The sequence below is a fragment of the Eptesicus fuscus genome, chromosome 6, assembly GCF_027574615.1.
Source record: "Eptesicus fuscus isolate TK198812 chromosome 6, DD_ASM_mEF_20220401, whole genome shotgun sequence".
NCBI lineage: Eukaryota > Metazoa > Chordata > Mammalia > Chiroptera > Vespertilionidae > Eptesicus > Eptesicus fuscus.
In genome coordinates this window covers 28551284-28567339 of record NC_072478.1, presented here as the reverse complement: position 1 = coordinate 28567339, position 16056 = coordinate 28551284, and the positions used below count along the sequence as shown (strand labels likewise).

Sequence of the window (16056 nt, the reverse complement as noted above, 5' to 3'; positions counted from 1 at the left end):
GGATTTATCCCCTTCTTGGTCCACTCCCTCACCCCCCCCCCTCATCTGATTGGCACTCTTTCCGTCACTCAGCCCAAGGAGGCATCTGTTCCTCTGTTGGTTCAGCCTCAGCCACCGGAAGTGGGGCAGCTGGAACTCCCTGTCCTCCTGGTAGGCGTGTCAAATGGTGCAACCACCTTGGAAAACAGTCTGACAGGTTCTTAAAAAGTTAAACACACACCTACCACCATGGGATCCTACCTTCTACTCTCAGGTCTTTACCCAAGAGGAATGAAGGGCTATGGCCATGCAAAGACTTTTACATAAATGCACTTAGTGTAGGTACACTAAGCAGCCATAAAAAGGCATGAACTATTGGGACAAGCAGCAACGTGGATGAACTGCAAAATAATTATGCCGAGTGGAAGAAACCAGACACGAAAGAATGTGATGGGCACACAGCCACGCCCATTCCTTTACTTACTATCCATGTCTGCTTGGGTGCTACAAAGGTAGAGTAGTGAGTAACTTTGGGTAGTTAGTAAGTAACTCTGGGCCTCAGTCGCCCCATCTGCAAAATGGGGCTAGATATCTGCCACTTTGTATCATGTGACTTTGTTTGTGTTCTTCTTACATAAATGTTGGAAGCATATCTTTATAACTCAGTAATTTGGGTTTTCTTTTTTACCCCCTCCAAAACAAAGCATCTTTTTTAAAAAATTGATTTCATAGAGGAAGGGACAGGGAGCGAGAAAGAGAGAAATATCAATGATAAGAGAGAATCATCAATTTGCTACCTCCTGCATGCCCCACGCTGGGGATCGAGCCCCAACCCAGGCATGTACCCTGACTGGGAATCGAACCGTGATCTCATGATTCATAGGTTGATGCTCAACCACTGAGCCATGCCAGCTGGGCAACAAAGCATCTTGAAGATCAGTTCATGTCAGTGCTGTATTTAAGGAAGCCTGATGTATATGTGGGTGTATGATTCCTTTAAATATGTATATTTATATTTTAATATATAAATAGAATCTACACTAATAAAAGAGAAATATGCAAATTGACCATCACTTCACAACGTCCACCAGCCCATCAGGAGTAAGTATGCAAATTAACCCAACAAAGAAGGAAGTGGCCCTGCCCCCCAGCCACTCCGGGCCTCTGGGCAGACCGCATGCAGGCGCGGAGCAGCCGGGTGGGGCGGGACTCCTGCTATGAGGGGGAGGGCAGGGGGCAGAGAGAGCAACAGGAGCGGCACTCCGGCTGGAGCGAAGACTGAAGGCTCAGGCTGGAGCGAAGATGGAAGGCTCGGGCCGGAGCGAAGGCCTGGGTCCTGGGTGCCGGAGGAAAACTGGTTCCGGCAGCCAAGGGAAGGAAGGCCTACTGCACAAATCTTTGTGCAACAGGCCTCTAGTAATTATATAATTATCTATATTCTAGAGGCCCAGTGCATGAAATTTGTGCATGGGAGGGGGGTGTCCCTCAGCCCAGCCTGCACCCTCTCCAATCTGGGACCCCTTGAGAGATGTCTGACTGCCCATTTAGGCCCGATCCTGGTGGAATCAGGCCTAAACGGGCAGTCGGACATCCCTCTCACAATCCAGGACTGCTGGCTCCCAACTGCTTGCCTGCCTGCCTGTCTGATTGCCCCTAACTGCTTCTGCCTGCCAGCCTGATCACCCCCTAACCACTCCCCTGCCAGCCTAATCGATGCCTAACTGCCCTCCCCTGCTGTCCTGGTCGCCCCTAACTGCCCTCTCCTGCTGGTCTGGTCGCCCCCAACTGCCCTCCCCTGCAGGCCTGGTTGCCCCCAACTGCCCTCCTCTGCCAGCCTGGTCACCCCTAACTGCCCTCCCCTGCCAGCCATCTTGTGGTGGCCATCTTGTGTCCACATAGGGGCAGCCATCTTTGACCACATGGGGGCGGCCATCTTGTGTGTTGGAGTGATGGTCAATTTGCATATTACTCTTTTATTAGATAGGATATAAAAGGCTACTATGTAAAGTGTCCCCTCAGGAGTTCTACTAGGGGACCAGGAGTTCAATCCCTCGCTATGATGTGTGCTGACCACCAGGGGGTGGCGCGGAACAAAGGAAGGCCCCTGCTGGCAGCTGGCAGCCAGGGAAGGAAAGCCCCGATGGGCCCTGGTTGCTGGCCGGGCCTAGGGACCCTACCCATGCATGAATATCGTACACCAGGCCTCTAGTATTATATATAATACTAGAGGCCCGGTGCACGAAATTCGTGCATGGAGGGGGGTTCTCCCTCAGCCCAGCCTGTACCCTCTCCAATATGAGACCCCTTGAGGGATGTCCGACTGCCCACTGGGATCGGGCCTAAACGGGCAGTCGGACATCCCTCTCACAATCCAGGACTGCTGGCTCCCAATTGCTTGCCTGCCTGCCTGCCTGATTGGCCCTAACCGCTTCTGCCTGCCAGCCTGATCACCCCCTAACCACTCCACTGCCAGCCTGATTGATGCCTAACAGCTCCCCTGCCAGCCTGTTTGCCCCCAACTTCCCTCCTCTGCCGGCCTGGTCACTCCTAACTGCCCTCTCCTGGAGGGTTGATCACCTCCAACTGCCCTTTCTTGCAGGCCTGGTCCCTCTCAACTGCCCTCCCTTGCAGGGCTGATCCCTCACAACTGCCCTCCCTTGCAGGCCGGGTGCCTCCCAACTGCCCTCACCTGCTGGCCATCTTGTGGTGGCCATCTTGTGTCCACATGGGGGCAGGATCTTTGACCACATGGGGGCAGCTATATTGTGTGTTGCAGTGATGATCAATCTGCATATTATTCTTTTATTAGATAGGATAGAGGCCTGGTACAGGGGTGGGGGCCAGCTGGTTTGCCCTGAAGGGCGTCCCAGATCAGGTGGGGTTTCCCTTGGGGTGTGGGGCGGCCTGAGCGAGGGGCCTGTGGTGGTTTGCAGGCAGGCCACGCCCCCTGGTAACCTAAGCGGAGGCCCTGGTATCTGGAATTTATTTTCCTTCTACAATTGAAACTTTGTAGCCTGGAGCGGAGCCAAGCCTGGGGATCCTTCCGAGGCCCACAGCCATTTGTGTTGGGGTTATAATTGAAACTTTGTTGCCTTAAGCAGGTGAGCCCGGCCAGGGTGTGTGGAAAGCTTTGCTTCCCCTGTTGCCGGCGGCAACCCTGGCCTGCTCTCTCAAGCTCCATTCTGCCGCCATTTGTTTGAATTTGTTTACCTTCTATAATTGAAACTTTGTAGCTTGAGTGGAGGCTTAGGCCTGGAAATGGCAGGCGGAAAGCTTGGCCTCCTCTGTTACCTAGGGAACCTTGCTCTCTGTGGCTGTAGCCATCTTGGTTTGGGTTAATTTGCATGCTCGCTCTGATTGGATGGTGGGCGTGGCTTGTGGGTGTGTCGGAGGTATGGTCAATTTGCATATTTGTCTATTATTAGATTAGATTATAATTAAATATAATAATTATCTATATATATAAAAGCCTAAGTGACCGAACGACTGAACAACCGAACAACCAGTGGATTGGTTGCTATGACATTCAACGCAGAAGCTGCCCCATGGTGGTCAGTGCACTCCCACAGTGCGGGCGCCGCTCAGCTTACCGACAGGCTCCAGACGCAGGGCTCACGGCTGGTTAGTGCCGCCACGGTGGCACGAGCCTCTCCTGATTGGGACTGACTAGGCGTGAGCCCGTGGCAGGCACAGCAGGGCTGGGATGAGTGGGAACAGCAGGCAGGAGCAGCAGGCAGTGTTAGACTGCTGGTTTCGGCCCAATCCCCGCAGGCTCTGTAGGGATTGGGCCGAAACCACAGTGCAACATCCCCCAAGGGGTTCTGGATTGCGAGAGGGCACAGGCCAGGCTGAGGAACCCCACCAGTGCATAAATCCATGCACCAGGCCTCTAGTATTTATATAATATATGTTGCATATCTAACATATACATATTTTATATACGGATATATTGTGTATAACATAATACTTATTTAATAACATATACTTATATATGTACATATTAAATGTGTCATATTTCATACATATACATTTTACATATGTATATATAATACATATATTTAATATATATGATTCTTTTAAAGTGGGATTTACAAGCCCTTTGGTCTCTCTGAGACTTTTATTAATTCCACAAATATTTATTGAGCACCTACTATGTACCAGGCACTGTTTTCAGTGTCCAGGATGCAGCTGTGAACAGAACAGACTCTTCCCCACCACACTCCATCAGGGAGCTGACAGTTAGAACATGCTGAGAGGGCATTAACGTGCTGATCACCCCCTAACCACTCTCCTGCCAGCCTGATCAATGCCTAACTGCCCTCCCCTGCTGTCCTGGTCGCCCCCAACTGCCCTCCCCTGCAGGCCTGGTTGCCCCCAACTGCCCTCCTCTGCCAGCCTGGTCACCCCTAACTGCCCTCCCCTGCCAACCATCTTGTGGTGGCCATCTTGTGTCCACATGGGGGCACGTTCTAACTCTGAGTTAGAACGTACTCTCAGCACGTTCTAACTCTGAGTTAACGATTTAGCTATTTATTGGGCTTTAGATGCTAGGATGAGTATAATCCCAGTCTGATTCAGGACTTGCTTTCATCATTTTTCCTTTTATTAGTAAATGTAAAGGTTTACTAATAGAATAAATACCCTAAGACTCAACACCACTAGCGTAAACAGAACTTTAGCAATAATCTGTACCCCAAAGTTAACCATACTCCTGAAACTGGAATTTATCCTTTCCTGTCTTGAAAACAATTGTATCACAAACATGTATTTCCCCAAAAGATGTTGCTTCGCTTTAGTTACCATGACTTTATAAAGAGGGCATCATGCTATGTGAAATATTTGGGAGCTTTTTGTTCCACTTGATGTTATGTTGCTAAATCCATCCATACTATTTGCCTATAGCTGAGAACACCACTGTGGCTGCTGATTAATAGGCCCTCGGGTGAATTTCCCACAATGCATTTCTCCATTCTCTCAGCGTTGGGCACCAGGGCTGTTTCTAGGTTTTCCTCTTCTTCACAGGATAGTGCTGAGCCTTAGGGGGCATGTTTCCTGGGGCAACAAGCACGGGTTCCTTGTGGCTCTGTATCTGGGAGATACGGGCGATGTTTTGTGATACGTGAGTGTTCGGTGTTTAATATTAGTCTGTTTTCCAAAGTGGCTGCAATGTGGAAGAGCCTGTGAGTTTACAGCCTCTCCAGCATTTGGTGTTGGTGGACGTCTTAAATTTGGGGCAATGATAAAGGAGTGAGATGCGGCCTCATTGTGGCCTTGTCGTGCATTTACTTGATCCCTAAAGAGGTTGGACGTCTCTCCGTGCACGTGGCCACCCGTGTCTCATTGTTCACACTATGCCTGTTCATGCTTTTTGCACACTTTCCTCTTGAGTAGCTGTCTTTTTCTTATTTGGAACTTCATTCTTTTTATTTATTTATTTATTTTAAAATATAGTTTTATTGATTTCAGAGAGAGGAAGGGAAAGGGAGATAGAAACATCAATGATGGGAGAGAATCGTTGATCAGCTACCTCCTGCACACCCCATACTAGGGATGGAGCCAGCAAGATGGGCATGTGCCCTGACTGGGAATCCAACCGTGACCTCCTGGTTCATAGGTCAACACTCAACCACTGAGCCAAGCTGACTGGGTGGAACTTCATTCTTTTTAAAGGACTGTATCATATTCCAGCAGAAGGCTGTACCATTATTCATAGCATTCATTCTCAACTGGGGCAAAAATTTGTTCTTGCAGGGTGAAAAGAAGTCTTACTCTTTTAATGTACAAAACACAGATACATGTACAGTATGTAAATTAATATGCAATTTGTCGGTGGTACTAAAATTTCATGAGAAGTGATTAGGAAAAATATCTAAAACTGCTCTGGGTGGACTAGTAATGAAAGAAAGGCTGGGAAACACTGATTTATAGCAATTTTCACAAGTATATGGCAATGAAGATCTTTCAGGACATGTATATATCTTCCCAAGTTCAGGACAGACTCCTGGAACTTGGACCTTATGGTCTGAACTTGTCTTAGACCTCCTGCCAAATGGCTTTCCATACACACATTTACTTCCAAGCAAGTGATGAAAATGTCTGTTTCACTACCTTCTCACCAGCACTGGGTTTTGTTAAATTTTAAATCTTTACCTATTTTTTTAAATGTATTTTTATTGATTTCAGAGAGGAAGGGGGAGGGAGAGATAGAAACATCAATGATGAGAGAGAATCATTGATCAGCTGCCTCCTGCACGCCCCCTACTGGGGATCCAGCCCGAAACCCCGGCATGTGCCCTTGACTGGGAATCGAACCCGAGACCCCTCAGTCTGCAGGCTGACGACGCTCTATCTGCTGAGCCAAACTGGCTAGGGCAAAGCTTTACCTATTTTAATGAGTGCCAGAGCATGGTGTGTTCTTATTTTTATTATCATTTCCTCGGTCTCTGTAAAGCTGGACATTTTCTATGTTTGCTAATCTGTCTTTTGGGAATGTTCTAAAATGGAAGGACTGTAGGCCAACACACTGGGAGGAAAGGCGGTCCTTATTATAGAGGGGCAGAAATGTAGCTGAGTTGCGTCCCACAGTTATAAGGAAAGCAGAGCTTGTAACTAAGTGATGAACTTGGATATTTAGCAGCGGGGGATTTCCTGGCTTCTTCTTGCCGCTCGCTCCGTAGTAAAATGTGGGCGGGAAGAAGTGTTAGGCAAAGAGAAACCAGGATTTGATTATTTGGGAGATCCTTGGTCTACTCAGATCACAAAAGAAGCTAAAATTAGGAGACCACTTACCAGGTGACCTTGGGCAGGTGTCTAAGCCTCTCTGCGCTTATTTCCTCCTTGGTGAAATGGGGATGGAGGTAGCAGCGCCCACCGCATAGGGGTGTGAGGGTTAGGGGAGCAGGCTTGTGTAAACTGCTGAACACTATACCTGCAGGCCCAGGGGCGGCCTCGTGGGGGAAATGATGGGTGGAGGGCTGCTTCCGTGCCCCTGCTCAATGCCCTCTGGACCCCAATCCCCGCCTGACTATCAATGTACCCCTCCCCTCCTCTCCACTCCCCTCCCCTCCTCCCGGGTACCTAATTCCCTGAGGCAGGGGTGGGACGGAGGATCCCATCCAGCTGGGGATTAACGGAAGCAGATTAGAGGTGCACTGAGGAAGAGAGGATCTCTATGCCCTTAACCCTTCCCTCACCAAAGCCAGAGCTGGAGTACCCACATTGCCTCCTTTGACTTCAGGTGTGGGAGAGGGGAGGCCGCCTCCAAATCTCCCCCTCCCACTTCGGAGGGCCCTAAAGAAGGCGTTAGGGTTAGGTTCCTTGGGCTTTTGACACACTGGCTGACGGGAGTGGGGGGATAAGTTTCCCTCTCTGGGCCTCACTTTTCTCTTCTGAAAAATGGGCAGAAGAATGTGCAGATGAAACAGAAAACCTCCGCATCCCCTGGTGAATGCCCCTCCATGGCTGAAATTGTTTACAAGGAGCCTGTACTTACTAAGCACCTACTGTGTTGGCAGGGCTGCTGCCGCCACTATTTGTCTGAGATTTCCCAGTCCCCCAGGGGGCCCAGCTTCGCACACAGACCCACAAAATCAACTTCTAGAGCTTCTAGCGTCAGCCATGGCTCCGGAAGGGTAGTCCAGGGTCTGATTTTCTTCTCCTGGGATGCTGCCTGTCCCCATCCTAAATCCTGGCGTCCTCCAAGGGGGAGCTGGGAGCCGCTTCCCCAAAGGGGTCCCTGAATTCCTGGAGGGAACTGGGGTCGCAGGCAGGCGGAAACCCAGACGGAAGTAAGATGTGGGGTCTTCTCCACCCCACCAGGCCCGAGAAAATCCCCTCCCATCGTCCCCCAGCTGCGCCAGACGCAGAGCCGGGAGGGGGGAAAGGGGCGGCGCCTACTCTGCGGCTGCCAGAGGAGGGGGGACTGCGGGAGAGCGCTTGGGAGGGGTGGGGGGAGTGGAGCGCTGCGGCACCGCGTCCCAGCCCACGGCAGCCCGAGCAGCAGGGCCGGGGGCGCTGACCCTCCACGGCCCATCCCCTCCCCCACTGCAGGGACTTCATCATTAATCCTGACGGGGAGGGGGCGCCCGATCCCCCTCCACCTATGGAGAGCTCCCCGCCCCCCCCCCGTCCCGCCTCAAAGCCCCGCGTGACCCCCAGGGGACCCCCGCCCCCAGGTCTGTCGCCCTCGGTGTCCGAGTCTCTGTGTCCCCATCTGTCCCGTCTCCCCGTTGTGCGTGTTTGTGACTGTGTGTATCCGGGACACCTGCACTCTCACGGGCCGGGGAGGCTGGCGCGCTGGCCTAGGACAGTGGTCCTGGGGATCAGCGTGTGGGTCAGTCCCAGGCCTGGAGTGTCTTGCTATGATTGTCAATCTCTGTGTCCGGATGACACCCCAAGGCTGTGAGCATGTGGGTCCCCGTGTGTCTACCTGGGTGGCACTCTCAAGCTGTCAGTGTGAGTCTGTGTTGGTGGCATCCTGCAAGAGGTGTGCATCCTAGACACCCTATCGGCTGTGCGCGTGGGTCCCCGTGTGTCTGGGTGCCACCCGCAGGCTGTCTGTAACGCGCTGCGAGCGCTCAGTGTGCTGGTCTGCGCGCGGCGGCGTGCGTGGCGACAGTCGGAGACGAGGAGGCCCGGGCCGCAAGTGCCCCTGGCCGTCTGCGTGTGTGTGTGTGTGTGTGTGTGTGTGTGTGTGTGTGAGCGCGCGCGCCGCGGAGAAGCTGGTTTCGCTCCGTCCGACGCGAGCCCGCCGGGGGCTCCACGACCCGCCGCCGCAGCCGCTCGCCCGGCCTCCCCTGGCGCGGGCCGGGAGGGGATGGAGCTGCCGCAGCCGGGGCCGGGGCGCCCAGCAGCCTGAAGAGCCAGCGACGCGCGGGGCCGGGGGAGGCGGGCCGAGGGGAGGGTCCTGAGAACCCGGGGGGCGGGCACGGCGCGCCCCCTCCCTCGCGCGCTCGCTCCCTCCCCCGCGCGCCCTCCCTCGCCGCCTCCTCCCGCCGCCTCCGGCCCCCCCTCGCCGGGGACCGAGCGCGCTCGCTCCGGCGCCGGCCTCGCCTCCTCGCAGCAGCGCCATGGTACGTCGCCGCCCCCACTTTCGTTTTCGCCCGGGGAGTTTTTGGGGTGGTGCGTGGGCTCCAGGCGAAAGTTGTCAGGTCTGGGGGGGCTGCCCCGAGGAAGGGCTCGATGCAGGGACCCCCACTCCCTCCCGCTACCCAGGACCCCCGCCCGCCGACGCCCCCCCTCGCGTCTGGGGGCGGAGCTGGCAAGCAGGGCGCAGCGGGGGATCCCGAGTAGGGGGGGGGCCCTCGCGGGAGCCGCTGTATTGGCGGGGAGGGCGGGGCTCCCGGGAGAGGGTCCCCCCCAACCCGGCCGGACCCCCGCCCCCTATCCGGCACGGTGGGAGGCGGGAGGGCGCGGCTTGGGCGCCTGACCCTGTAGCGCGCAGCCCGCGGGGGAGCGGGGCCCGGGAGGGGTCGGGGCCGGGGTTGCGGCAGCCCCCGGGTGCCCCAGCCCGGGCGAGCGCGACGCGCCAGCTAGCGGAAAATGGCCGCTGCGGAGAGGGGCGGAGAGCGCGCCTCGGCCGCCGCCGGGCGCCTTGAACTTGGAGCCGGGCGGGCGGCTGCTCTTAGCGCCACGCAGGGGTAGCCCGGGGGCCTGCCCTCACGCAGCGTGAGCCCCGCCCACAGGCCGACCCCGGCCGGGCCGCCGCGCACGGCGGATCTCAGCCGGGAGGGTCACCAGGTCTGGGCCGGAGCGCCCCAGGCGGGCGAGCGTCCGTGCCTGCACTTGAGGGTTCCGGTGTCTGGTCCGCGGGTGTCGGTGGCATCCTCACTCGAGGGGTGCGTTTGGGGCTTCAGTGCTCCCAAGCGGATCAGCACGGGAATCCGGGGATGCGTTCGCGGGTCTGTGCGGCTAGGTGGTCCCGTCCTTGTCGGTGGGTCCCTGGGTCCCCATGCGTCTTTATGTCTGCGCATCCACGTGGCTGGGTGTGTTGTGTTGCGTGTGGTAGAGCGTTGTGCGGCTCTGGACAGTGTGCGTGTCTTTGGGTAACTGGGCGACTTGCCATGTGTCCCCGTGGAACGGTGCTGTGAAGCTGTGTGGCTGCGTCGTGTGCCCCCGGGGGGGGGGGCAGCGATGTCCCTGGGTGACCTTATGGGGTGTCCCCGTGTGTGTGACAACTAGGGGTTGTCGGTGAGTGGCAAACGGTGTCCTGTGGCTGCCTCCCAGGGGACAGTTGTGTGTCTCTCTGTGCAGGTGATGGGCGCTGAGTGTCTATCTTGGGGATGGGTCTGCCACTCTCCTCCCTCCTCTCCAGTTCCTTTTTAACTGCCCCAGGGCTGCTGGGGGGGGGGCGGGTGCTTCCTCTACCTTGCCTCACCCTCACCCCACCCCCTCCAATTCCCCCTGCCTCGGGATCCCCAACTGGCATGGACCTAGATGGTCGGGCTTGAGGTTCAGGCTCAGGTGGCTCAGGGACACAATCACTCCAGGGGCTGTGCCTACTGGGGAGGGGAGCAGGGTGGTGGGGTCCCCCCTCTCCTGCGGAGGAGGTCCTGAGGAGGGTTGGTTACAGAAGCGCAAGGGCTAGTTCGGGCTCAGGGGTGTGGCCAAGTAGACCCCCTTAACCCCCTCCTGCCTCTCTGCACTTGCCAGGGGACCAGGCAGGAGGGGGGCGGGATCCAAAGTGTTGTTTTCCACCCTCCAGGGAGATCCCTGCCCAGGGCCTCTATATAACTTTCTAAATAGGAAAGCCCGAAGGTCAGGCCAAATCTCTGCTTTTTACTCTAGACCTGCATCTCATGTTGGGAAGGCTGTTTGGGCAGGAGGAGGAAAAGGGGCCCCGTGTTGACACAGGGGTACACACACAGCGCTCAGGGTTCCATGCCCCCACCAGCTCCCCCACCCTCAGGCCCTTCCACTTCATCCTCACCCCTCCCTACACCGGCTGCACGCAGACACAGCCCTCCCCCAGCACCCTCCTCTGCAGTCACACTCACCTGGCTGCCCTACGCCGCACTCCCTCCTCCCCACCGTCTCCAGGTGCCCAGGGGGACACATTCACTATGCACCTCCACAAGCATACACCCACGGCGCATCCTTAAGAGTGCCTGGTCACAGTCACACCTGTACGTAACTCTGTGCACACAACCACACAGGTCCACACTGTCACAGACACAAATACACAAGCGCTCACAGGCACCTGCATTGCTGGGAGAGGGAGGAACCTAGCTGTGGGGACTGCCAGGAGGAAGGAACAGGGATGTGGTGTGCTGTGTGTCATTGTGTGCAGGTGTGTGTGTCCCCATGTACCTGTGTACGAATACTGGATTCTGTTGTGTGTGTGTGTGTGTGCTTGTTAGCATGTGTCATTGTGTTTGGGTATGTGTGATTATGGGAGAGTGTATGCATGTTGTGTTTGTGTGTACATTTGTGTGGGTCTGTATGTGTGTGCATGTAATTTGCGTGTGTCTGTGTGGCGCTGTCTTCATGTGAATCTGTGTGTTGTGTCTGTGTGTGACTGTGTGTGTCTGTGTGTATCACGTTGGATCTGTTTATCCGTATATGAGTCTGTGTATGTGAAAATCTATGTCTGTGTGAATCTGTGAATGTGTGGTATGCTGTGTGTGTTTGTATGTGTCTCTGTGTGTGTGTATCTGTGACAGTGCCAGCCCTAGTGTCATATCCCACCTTGACTTCTCATGACTGAGGACCTGAATGCTCCCTTCTAGAGCCTCAGTTTTTTATCTGCAAAATGGAAACTCGCACTCCATGGCCAAGGAGGAGTGGCATGGTCTGGACCAAGCACGCACAGGCCTGGCTCCATGCTGTGTCCTCTGTTCTCGGGGTGTGGGGTGTGGCAGCTGTGGTGTTCCCACTGGGCTCCTCTTCTCCCTGCCTGGGCTGCTCTGTGAGTGCCACTCACTTTTCATGAACATCTAAGGAGAGCACAGAAGTAAAAATGGAACCTCCCTCATCACCCCTACCCTGGTCAGACCCCAATCCAGGGATGCCCTGTTGTCATCCAACCTTGTATTAGTAATTGCACGTGGAACAGATACACATTCTTGTAAAGGACACATGTATATTCTTATAAAGCTTACATTTATATCTTATACCATAAAGGATACATGTATATTCTTTTTTTAAAAAAAATCCTAAATGAGATCTTGACTCTTCTGGCTGAGTCTACAACAAAAGTTCTCAACCAGGGTAGTTTTGCCCCCGTGGGACAATGGGCAGTGTCTGGGGGCATCTGTGACTGTCACGCTGGGGGTGTTCCTGGCATGTAGTGGGAGAAGGAATCTGGTCCAGACCTCACTTTCCCCAGATGTCTGTCTCCTGGAGATGTCCCCATGTAGGAGCGCCTTGTTCTTCCGTGGAGCTGCATAGTATCCCAGCCCGTGCCCACTGGCCCCCCACAGATGGACACGCGGTGGCTGGCTCCAAATGGTCCACACTACTGTGCATCGGTATCTGGGACAGTTACAGAGAAGCCAAGAGCAAATTGTAAGGAAAGTCCTTTTTTTAAAAATTTTTTAACAAAGGAGCTAATTTGTGCTCCAGAATGCCAGGAACTAAATTATGCACCCCCCTCTGGGCCCTTCCACACACAGGTCTGATTCCACCAGTTGCTTTCTAAAGAAACTACTGTGTGCAGGCATTGTTCTAACCTCTGGCCACACTGTCATTGATTTTCCCACAATCCAGGGGGTAGGAACGATCATTGATCACCCAATTTCACAGCGCGGGGAGCTGAGGCACAGGGGAGGTTAAGTTGCTGGCTGGAAGCGTAGATTCAGGCTACAACCTTTCAGCACAACTGGCCTGCTATGGACCTACTATGTGCACTGCAGGGACCTATCCTTACCTGAACTGTGTGTGGAAAATTATATATAAAGGGGTAGGCAAAGTAGGTGTACAGTTGTGAGTATGTGAAACAGAGTTTCTTCTTGTATTATTTATTAATTATTGTATTCTAACTGTAAACCTACTTTTGCTAACCCCTGTGTGTGTGTGTGTGTGTGTGTGTGTGTGTGTGTGTGTTGCTGGTAGTGGACTTACAGAAGGTTCTACCATCCACCACAACTAATAATATTAACACAGTCCTCACACACATTATCTCATTATCTCACGGACTCTGATATCCGCAGTCTTCCAAGATGTGTCCCAATGTTGCCATTTCACACATGTGGAAACTGAGGTTCCCAGAAGGGCAGTCTGTGCTCTCCAAACTTAACCTTGGAAAGGAAGCTCACCTGCTCCATCAGGGCTGCAGGCATGGCGGGGATGGGGCGGTGCTCTGAGGAGAATGCTCGGAAATCCATTTTAACTTTTAAACGTCTGTGAATTGGGGGGGTTTTGCCATCTACGCGGTCCTGGCATTTTTAAAATAAAATATTGCTTTATTTTATGTTTGTATTTGGGTTCCTAGGCACCTGCCTCCCCCATTCATCCTGGAGTTTGAAATGCCCACCACCGCTGCACAATGGGGGGTCTAAAAAACCATTTGTGAAGTGCTCACGATGTGCTAAGCGCTGTTTGAATAACTGTCAGCCCCATGCTGCGAGAAGCACAGTGACCTGGGAGTGTGTGCTGCGGATGAATCCTGCTCCCTCCTTAGTCCGGCACTGGGGCCAGGGACAAGTGGCCTGCATTCCGTGGGCCTCAGTTTCCTCCCCAGTAATACGGGGAAATATCAGGGTTGTTGGCCTGGGCGTGGGGCAGGTGCCCCACGTTGGTAACAGGATGCCATTGGCCTCAGGATGTTCCGAGAGACTAGTCAAAAGAGCCAAGCTTTCTAACAATGTCTTGGTGCGCTTCAAAAAATATTTTTATTGATTTTAGAGAGGGGGGGAGAGAAAAACATCAATGAAGAGAGAGAATCATTGATCGGCTGCCTCCTGCACTCCCCACAGTGGGACCGAACCAGCGTAACCCTGGCATTTGCCCTGATGGGGACCTCAAGGTTTATAGGTCGGTGCTCAACCACGGAGCCAGGCAGGCGGGTCTCTCACTGCACTTCTGATAGGAAGTCAAGTTTCTCCTAAATAACATTATCCTTATGCCAACTGACCCCTTAAGGTGAGCACTGCTAGGCCACTTCACAGCGCAGGACACCAGGGGATGGAAGCCAGACAGTGTCCCCCTCGTCTTCCAGGTGGGAAGAGTTTAGGCGGCCTCTGAGCCAGGCTGGGAGGATTCCGGGGTGAACCTGGAAGGTTGAGTTGAGCCCAGGGGTTGAGGTCAAGGTCATCAGACTCTCTGGGGACCCAGACTGGGGGAGGGCAGGTCTGTGCTTAGTTATTCTAGAGGGAGAACATTGGAGCTTGAAGACTGTGGGCCACTGCGCCAGATGGCCCTGCTCTAAACCCCTGTGCCTCAGTTTCCAGATGTGTGAAGTAGGCACATGGCTAGCTAGAGTCCGTGAGAATGAGTGGACACCCGGGAAGAGGCTCCAAGGTTCATCTGAGGTTCTGTCTGGACATCTCCCTCCTGGGGAGCCAGAGCCCCCCCCTCCACAGCCCCCCTTTGGTGCTGGCTGAGGAGGAAAGAGCAGATGCCTGCAGTCCTGGTTAGCTGGGGGCCCTCTAGCCAATGAGGGCGCTGTTGTAGCCAAGCCGGTTGCCCGGGCACTGCAGCCCCTGTCTGGCTCTCGGGGGACCAGGGGGAGGGGGTGCAGGGACCCCTTCTCCGGCCACGCACCTCGGGGACGTACATCTTTAAGGGGAAAGCCTCGCACTGCGCGGCCTCTGCACACGTCACTGCTTCATTCTCCACCTCCCCCCCCCCCACCCCCTTGGCTCCTTTCTCCAACTTCCCGGCCAGCTCCGGGCGGGTTGAGGGGGGGGGGGTGTCTTAAAAATCTACCTCCGGCCCCCAAATGTCCAGCAACAGCCCAGCGCCCCCTCCCCACTGGCCTTGGGCGGGCGGTCCCGGGAGGCCCTCTGCGGTCTTACTGCGTTCGGCCGCGGGTCCCCATCCGGTGCTCGGAGCCCAGCGGCTAGAAATTCGTAGCAATAATGGGGTTCATGAGGCATGAGGGGAGCGCCTCGCCTTCCTCGTTCGCGCTCTTTTTTTTCCCTCGTTTCTTTGAAAGTTGGATGTTGAGAAGTGGGAGGTTCGGGTGGGAGGGGAGAGATCGCCAGAGGGAGGAGAGACAGAGACCCAGAGACGGAGGAGGGGAGAGGGAGAGAGAAGGTGGGGGGCAGGAAAAGAAGAGAGAGGGAGAGAGAGACGCAGGAGAGAGGGAGGGAGAGAGCGGGAGGGAGGAGGGAGGGAGACCGAGGGAGGAGGCGGCGAGGAGCGCGCGCCGGCCGCGGCCGCGGGGGGGTGGGGGGGCTGGAAAAATGACTCAGTAAGTTCAGCGCGCCCGCTCCGGCCGGCCCTGCGCCTCCCGCCGCGCCCGGGATGTATTCGTCCCCGCTCTGCCTGACCCAGGTACGCCCCCCGCCCGCGCCGCCCGCGCCCCGGCCCCGGCCCCGCGTCCCCCGCATCCAGGCCTGGGAGTTTAGAAGCCCGAGGAGGCGGGACGAGAAAGGCACGCGTCCCTCCGGCCGCCCGGACCGGATGCCCCGACCTAGGATCAGGGACCGGTGGGGGATGGGCTGGGCTGAGGACCCCCCCTCCCCTTCCTACACCCGGAGCACTCCCCGCGGACTCCAGCCCCGCCGCTCCCCCCCCCACCCCCGGGTTCTTCCCCCCTCCGGACGTGGGGCTCGGGCTGCAGGTTCGCCCACCGCTATGCAGGACGAACTCCCCCACCCACTCGGGAAGGTCTGAGGGGCGCCCCCAAAGACCGGGGTCTGTGTGAACCCCGAGCCTGGGCCGGGGCCTGCCTCCGAGGGGCGTGGGGGGGCTGGCCCCGGCCTCCCCAGCACTCTGGCTGTGTTCCCCGGATCCTCTCCGCACCAAGGTTGCGCCCCGGTACTCCAGCCCGGGCTGCCTTTTCCCCCATTATTGGCCCACGTGTGCGTGGAGGGGGAGGGGGTGCACGAACTTGGAGGCACCAGCGGTGGGAGGAGGGGTGCTCGACGTCCTGGCTAAATCTCCCGCCACCCCCACCCCCACCCCCACCCCCAC

At 55.7% G+C, this 16056-nt stretch overlaps 1 protein-coding gene and 1 long non-coding RNA gene across 6 annotated transcripts in view; one reads left to right on the top strand and one right to left on the bottom strand.

Annotated features, from left to right (window-relative positions):
- The first annotated feature begins 8693 nt into the window (after nucleotides 1-8693).
- Nucleotides 8694-16056, top strand: part of NFIC (nuclear factor I C) — a 66287-nt gene continuing 58924 nt past the window's right edge. For 4 of the 5 annotated variants that reach the window (XM_008150640.3, XM_008150638.3, XM_008150639.3 and 1 more), the window contains exon 1: nucleotides 15342-15414. In XM_008150640.3, coding sequence (XP_008148862.1) covers nucleotides 15385-15414 — 30 coding nt within the window. In that variant the 5' untranslated portion in view covers nucleotides 15342-15384. Of the gene's footprint in view, nucleotides 9051-15341; nucleotides 15415-16056 lie in introns of those variants that run through there. The other variant, XM_054717521.1, reaches the window with a different exon arrangement.
- LOC129149425 (uncharacterized) lies at nucleotides 12060-15208 on the bottom strand. Its single transcript, XR_008556317.1, has 2 exons — nucleotides 14934-15208; nucleotides 12060-12450 (listed from the first exon to the last, which is right to left on the bottom strand). It is a non-coding gene; the product is annotated as an uncharacterized LOC129149425 (long non-coding RNA).